Here is a 7,772-nt window from a genome sequence, read left to right on the forward strand (position 1 = left end):
GAGGGAGATAAAGGAGTAAATAATTTCACACAGGTTCTTTATATTACTGCCATGAATGTTGGATAATTATAAAAGGTGCCATTCAAAAAGTCTGAGGCTCCCCTGATAGCTGATGAGGGCATCAAGCAGCTTAAGAATGGGAATAGACTAAAGAGGTGCAAGAAAAAATAAAAAGGCAAAAAATATAAACAAAATGGTTTTCAGGAAATTAGGTAATGCTCACAGCAAACACGGAAGACAAAAAAAGTTAACCATTTCTGTTCAGTATTCAGCTGTTCCCTGACATTTTAAAACCTTCACTGTAGCCACAACTCCACTTGAAAAGACAAACTCTAACCCAAGAAATTCAGGAAGGCATTTTCCCAGCAGATGAAACAGTAGAAGTCAAAATAATCTAATCTATTTTGATTTAATACAACAACAACAAAAAACCCCTCCACTGTGCTGGTCATAAAATATTTTATAACAATCTGATTTCAATAGAGCAGTGGGAAAATTACCTCCAGAATCCTGGTCAAAGCCAGGATCTTGTTCTCCACAGTTTTAATCCACCTTGTTAAAAATTTCAAATACCACTAAGGTCAAGGCAACAGGCAAAGCTTCTTCATGAAGCCCAGAGCTTCTGTAGCAATTATTTTACAGACAAAGACTTTGCCAGGGTCAAGTGATTTATCAGCACCATATCCTACCCTCTGTTCATCAAACCAGTTTAGATTCCAAGACCTGGAAGAAGAATTGACTCTGGTCTTCTGTATGTGAAAATTGTGATATGACAAAACCTGAACCTACACTGAGGTTTACAAATACTACTTACCATGGATTAATGTGTTTCAGTATGAATTTAACTGCATGCAGCTATCTTAAAATGATTAGAAGCAATTTTCTTGCATCTTGAGAATCCCATGCAGCATACAGATAAAGATTAATATATATCCAGGGAGTTAAATTTTAAGCATTTTTTGGTCCTTAGAAAACTGGAACAACAGAAAGCTGCAGTCCAAACAAACTCCTTGTTACAGTGAGGTTCATCCACATCGTGGGAGGATAAATTCATTTTCCATAGCTTTTTAATATGTATCATTGACCACATATCAGTGGGAGCAACACTCTTGGCTACTCTAAAGACCAAAATTACAACTAGAGGAATAAATCATCAGTTACTATTTTGTATAGATAATTGAGCGCCCATTTCATCCCCTCTGCAGCAGAAAGAAGGAAATCACAGATGTGAAAATACACAAACCCAGCAGTGTCTCTGTAGGTACATGCCAGACTTTTGGGGCCTTAGTTGGGTAACCCAAATTCCAATAAAGTGTCTGTTCCTCCTGTTCCCCAGTGCCTGGCTCTGGGCCTTTGGATGCTCCTAACTAACAGGAAAAGAGCCTCAGGGAGTTGGCTACATCTTTGCAAGATATTAGAAACAGGGATTTCAACTGTGTTTCATGAGGATCATGAATAAAAAATCTGTAAGAAAATGCTAGTTAGGGTCAAGGAAGTAACTGCAACTCAGGAATTTAAGTCAATTCCTATCTTGCCAGCACAGCCCTCATCTACAAAGACACAGTGAGCTAACTCAGGTAACTAATTCTCACAGTTTTCTTGTCATCCAGGTATCTAAACACACCTAAAGACCTTGAAGATGTGGAGCCAGAACTCTCTACAGCTAAGTTTCTTCATCACAGCCTCCAAATAATATCATTTCTTTCCTCTCGCCTTTAACCTGCTCTATAAATTGTGCCTCTTCACTCAAACAACTTCCCACTTCAGCTAAGAGACACCAAAAAACTACAAATTACAAGTCCCCAGTATCACCAATGATGCAGATACAACCAGAAAAACAAAACCTTGATAAAAACGCAGTCAGGCAGTAGCAACACCCACTCAGGAGAGAAAAATTAGCTGGACTTGGTCACTGCTGATGCACAACATGTGAGCATGTCCACTAGTTTCAGGGCAGGGCTCTGCGGGTCACAGAGGCAAAACTAACCTAATCCAGCATCTCCCACTTCTACTCCTAATTCCACCCTTTACATGTCTCAGTGAAGGAAGCACTAAAAATTCTGTATCTGATAAAGCTGTTTAAGCAAGGCAAAACTCTTCTTTAACTCTTACTTGAGCAATATGAAGTTTAATCGCAGATTTGTCTTGAAACACCCCACTGAGGATTGCAACACACACCGAAAGAGTAGACAAAAAAAGCACTCTGAACTAAAGAAACCCTTGCTGACTAGGCAATAGCATTTGTCTCACCCAGACGGTGAAGTGACCTGGAATTCTGTGTTAATACAATCCAGAATGAGAAATGATTTGCACATGGGGATGCTCCTTGGTGCCTGCTGTGATTGCACTCAAGGTACAGACGTGCACAGCTGGCAGAGCGCAGCTGGCACGCAAGGGTACAGCCAAAGAGCCCCTCTGGCATGGCACACAACAGCAACAGAGCTTTGTTTTTGCAAGTCACAAAGAAGACAAGAGTAGAAGAGGCTTCACACAGTCTGTCCACATCCCCACTGCAAGTTCCAGAGTCTACCATGTCTGGATATTCTGTCCTATTGGGACACTGATCCTGTACTGTGGCTTCTCCACTCTGTCCACAGAAAATGGGCAAGAGGCCAAGTCTGATGAAAAGGAGGGGAGAAGCCACCTGCCAAGGTGAGCATGGACTGTTCAGCTCAAGGGGCAGAGGGGACATCACTGCAGAGTAGAGTCAAGTTATAGCAGATGCTTTGGACTGCAGGCGGGTCACAAACAGTGAGTTTACAGGGGACACCTTTCACCAGCTCAGCCAAGTCACCCTCAGAATAAACGCCGGGTGATCTTTTAGCATCATACAAAATTGATGCGGCAGAAGTAACATCACAATCTGGATCTTAAGGGAAGCCTTTTTATTGCCTTGCATAGATTGTTCCATCTCTTCCTGAAGAACCTCTAAGTCACTAATCACCACTGAAACCCTTAGTGGGACTTCTGACAGTCAAAAGCCCACTGGCCCCAAGCAAATTCACTCCCCAGAGGAGATTCACCCCAGGCAACAAATGAAGCAGACGTGTCATATAAACACACAGCACTTGGGATTTTTGGTTATATACAGTTTGTAAGACAGATGAAAAATCCAGCTCTGGCTTTAACGAATTGCAACATTTTAAATAAAAGCATCCTAAAGGTGTAATTGTATGTCATTTACTTCAACAAATAACAAACAACAATTAACAACATTTTTGTCTAAGTAATTTCAGCAGCACTAGGCCCTTAAAAAAACCCCGAGCAATCTGTAAAAACAATTAGGGCACAATAACATTAACCACCTCAGAGGATGACAAGACATTATATTGTAGGCAAATTAGACACATTAGCCATTAGTGACTGTAATGACAGTCTCATTCCTATTCTGACCACTTTGTAGTTCAAGCAGTTTACCATCTGACTGACAGACTATTCAGCACTTGTCAGACAGGAGAAGTTTCCGCAGTGGAGACGCTGACTACCCTTGGCCGCTACTGACTTGAAATTTAAAGGATGCTACTGGTGATAAACGACTGGTAGACTGTGCTTACAACTGTGAATGCCCTGATTTTGAGGACTTGAAACAAAGCTGAGGAAAGGATTTGGACCAACATCTCTTCTAATAACTTCAGTTGTACCTTCAGGCTTTTCAAGACCTTCTTTCAATCTAAGAACCCAGGTAGCCCTTGTGCTGACACCCACTGCACTGCTGGCAGCACGACTCCGTGCACTTGTAAAATCACAGAATAGTTTGAAGTGTGAGGTACCTTAAAGATCATCTCATTCCAAGCCCCCTGCAATGGGCAGGGATGCCTTCCACTAGAGCCAGTTGCTCAGGGCTTCATCCAACATGCCAGGACTTCTCACAAAAGCCATGTATGCAGATGTAAGCTGAGAACTTTAAACACAGAGTCACACACTGTGAAAGGTTTAATCCTGCTCCTTTTGTCACTCCCACAAACTGTCCTTACTCACAGCTGCAGCGAGACACCACATACTTCAAAACAGCAACCCATGGCTATTTACACAGGTATTTATATTTGAAAACCAGTTCTGGGAATCCTTATTCAAACACAAACCCCTCACCGAATCATTCCACAAGGACCAGGGCGGTCTGTGTTCCTGCAAGAGTTTATATGGGTCAGATCTTTACATAAGGCTGTTCAGAGAGAAGGAGGAAGGGGCAGTGGAGATTCAGGAGCCACTGGCACTTGGTTGCCAGGGTCCAACTCAAACTACTCCAAATGACCCAGAGGCTTTTGCTGACCTTGCTAAGTCACTTAGTGACATTATCTTTGATCCAGGTACAGAAGGCAAAGGGGGAATAACCCTTCTGATATCTGAAAAGTATGATTTGATTAAGCTAATTACCCAACATCTACTTCAACAATACTTATCTATATAGGAGCAGAAACCCATCAGGTATTGGGTTTGTGTAGCAAGCACTTGGCTGTTCAAACACCTGTAAAATACCACAAATGCCACCATAACACACAAGGCAGTAATGTGAAAGTTTGCATATAGATTTTTAGCACAAATTCAAATTTATGCTTCAAAAATGAGTAAAACCAAAATTGTTAGGTAACAAGAATCTGGCAGGAGACTAAGGAGAACGGGAACTGATGCTGTTCTTAAATAATATATTAATAATACGTTAAAGCCCACTTAATATTAGACTATTATGAAAAGCCATACTACTTGAAAGTCCTCACGCAGATCTTCTGTGAAGCTCTATCCCTCCATTCCCATTCAAACAAAGACTTGCACCCACATGCAGTTTCCAGCAGAAAGTGAAATATGGAGGTTTTACAATAAGCTTGCTTAGAGACAGCAGACCAGAGCAAAGACTGGGACACTTTCTGTCAATCACCTCAAATCTACAGAAGCTTGCCTGACATGGACTTCAATTTCAAAACATTCTATCATGAAGAGAGGCAAATTTGGGCAGAAAATATAGAGTTCTATGTCACAACTATTTGAATAATATCCTATACTGTACTCACTACATATCTTCAGCATAAAATTTCTCTTAAAAACTTGATTTTCTTGAAGCAGATTGATTTAAAGCAAATTGTCTTTAGCACAGCACCAACCCATCAAGAGACACAGAGAAGAAACAATAGCTCCTTTTATTGCATGAGACACTCTTCAATAGCACTCTGAGATAATCACTATGCTTAGAGAGTGGAGAAACATATGGGCAAGTGGAATAGCTGATGAGCCACGCAGAGTTTTTGTTACTATACCATGTGGTGGAAATGGTCTAAAACTGTTTTGTAAACTGAAGCTGCAACAGCGCTTCCGATCTTCAAACAACATTCGGGTTTACAAACATGAAAAATAAGAGACCAAACTCTTTCCTACATCACCTATCAAGGTTAACTTTTTAAAAATCTGGATTCTTCTGCTCTCCAAAATGGGGATCTGTGGCACAACAGGATTAACACCAATTAGGACCCACTAGTTTCTAGTGTTAGTTGTTTCAGGAAAAGGGTCATGCATCTGTATCTTATCGCTTGTTCTGTATTAAAGGGAGGACTTCAACCAGGCCTGCCCAATGAGATAATATTAGCACACCCCTGCTTATCACCTGCAGGTTTTGAAAAACTGTAAAGTTTCTGTTATCCCAGCACACAAGATACTGAGCGATCATATGTTGGCTCCCGGTCATGACAAATGCAAATACATTCAAAAAATATGGAAGAACACAAAATAAAACTACATCACTTAAAAACAAACCAAAACAACATTCCAAAAGGGAAATTTGGATCTACTTCATTCTAGCTTTTACTAAAGAACGTTTGGGGGGAGGGGGGGTGTTTGGTGGTTTAGGGGGGGTTTTCTGCAGGCATTTTGATTACCACTCACTGATCTTTTATTTTCTACTTGGAGGACAAGAAGAAAAACCCAGCTTCCCTCCGGGAAAAGGAGGGGAATCCGCCTCTCTTCCAGTTGTCTGTATTTTACCCAGGCACGTGTGAAATTTCTGCGGGGATGCGAATCTCCACAGCACACGCTTTTAGGGCTGGGCCATTCAAAAAAATCTTCCCCGCTGCAGGGACCGGGTTCTCTACCGCTATCAGCGGCACCCCTTCCTGCAATATTCCTCCTCTCCTGTGCATCTGTGCAAGGTGAAATGGGCTCCAAGGATTATCGCCATTTCCCAGCCACGTCAAAAGAAAAGAAAGAAAAAAGGTGCCTTTTCACGTGGTTTCTATAATAAACCGCAGAGTCAAGGACCAGCGCGGTGCTTCCCAAGTGCTCCTCGGAGCCGGGATGCTGACACGGATGCACATCTACGCAAACCTTCCCTCAGGCATCCCAGGAAGCTCCACAAGCTGAGCCTTCTCTGGCAGCAAGCTGGCAGTGCCCGTCACCGCGGGAAGCCGCGCTCCCAGCCCCGGGCTTTGTGAGCAGCCACAGGGGCTGCCGGTGCAGCTGCTATCCGGGGAGCGAGGAGCACCTCATTGTGTGGGCAGCGCCGCAAGCCCCGGAAATCTCAGCCCCCGTGGAAAGGCATCCCTGCGAGGATGAGCCTCCATCCCCCGCGCCGAGTCCCTTCTCCTCCCCGCAGCAAACGGAACCACCCCAAAAAAGTTTTGCTGGGCGAGAAGGGCAGGCAGCGCTAGGAAGAAAACAAAGGGTCGGGGAGCAAAGAATGAAGTTCGGGGTTCGGCGGGACGGGGAGGGCGCCCAGGCGGGCTCCGGCCGCCACCCGCCTGCTCGCGGCTCCGAGCCCGTCCCCGCTGCCCTTGGCCGCGCACGGCCGTACCTGAACAGGGCGACCGCAGTCTGGTTCCTCCTCCACGCCTTGCCCTGCTGCAGCAGCACCCCCTGCACGATCTCCTTCTCGTCGGGCAGCCGGTACACGGGGAAGACGTAGAGCCAGCAGAGGACGAAGACACCCAGGGCGCTGGCGCCCACGGGCAGGCGGGTGCGCGGCCACTTCCAGGGCAGCCCCGCCATCCTCCTCTTCCCGCAGCACCGCCGCGGCGCCGGGCCGCGCTCCGGCATCAGGCCCGCGCCATGCGGCGCCCGCGGGCTCAGCCCGGCTCAGCTTTGCTCAGCTCAGCCCGGCCCGGCTCGGCTCAGCTCAGCCCCGCCGCCGCCCGCGCCCCGAGCCCGGCGGGCCGCCCGCCGCCATCGCCGCCCAGCCGGCCGGGGGGGTCGGGGCTGCTGCCGCTGCGCCGCGGCTCGCTCCTGTCTCGGCGGTGGCGGCTGCCGCCCTTTCTTACAGTCATTTGGTCCCTCGCGTTCCCCGCCAGACGATGCTCCGCCGCTCCCCGCCCTCCCTCCGCCTCCCGCCGAGCTCCTCGCTCGCTTCCTCGCTAAGGACGGACGCGGTAAATTTCCACCCCGCCCCGGCCCGGGGGGAGTCCCGGCCCCGCTGCCCGCCCCCAGCCGCCGGGGGAGGGGGAGAGGGAGGGGAACGGCGCCGGAGACACGAGGGCGGCGGGGTGGCCGCTCCCGCTCGACCCGCGGGCACCAGTCGAGTGGAGCGGAGGAAGGGAAGGAGGAAGAGAAAGAGGGAGGGGGGTCCCGCGCTGGGTAGCGCCAGCGGCACACACCGACCCTCCCTCCTTTCCCAGCGCCGGGCTTTCCCCCGGCACACACCGACCATCCCTCTCTCCCGGCGCCGGGCTTTTCCGCCGGCACACACCGACCCTCGCTCCTTTGCCAGCGCCGGGCTTTTGCCTTGGCACAGACCGACCTTCCCTCTCTCCCGGCGCCGGGCTTTTCCCCCCTGCACACACCAACCCACCCTCCCT

The 7,772-nt window shown here is 47.5% G+C and overlaps 1 protein-coding gene across 1 annotated transcript in view; it reads right to left on the reverse strand.

The window, feature by feature from the left end:
• ST8SIA1 (ST8 alpha-N-acetyl-neuraminide alpha-2,8-sialyltransferase 1) overlaps window positions 1-7,317 on the reverse strand; it is a 118,563-nt gene extending 111,246 nt beyond the window's left edge. Inside the window, exon 1 of the mRNA XM_071551278.1 lies at window positions 6,776-7,317. Coding sequence (XP_071407379.1) covers window positions 6,776-7,017 — 242 coding nt within the window. The 5' untranslated portion in view covers window positions 7,018-7,317. The remainder of the gene's footprint in view (window positions 1-6,775) is intronic.
• Window positions 7,318-7,772: the final 455 nt, after the last annotated feature.

This window comes from Pithys albifrons, chromosome 3 (genome assembly GCF_047495875.1).
Source record: "Pithys albifrons albifrons isolate INPA30051 chromosome 3, PitAlb_v1, whole genome shotgun sequence".
Taxonomy (NCBI): Eukaryota; Metazoa; Chordata; class Aves; order Passeriformes; family Thamnophilidae; genus Pithys; species Pithys albifrons.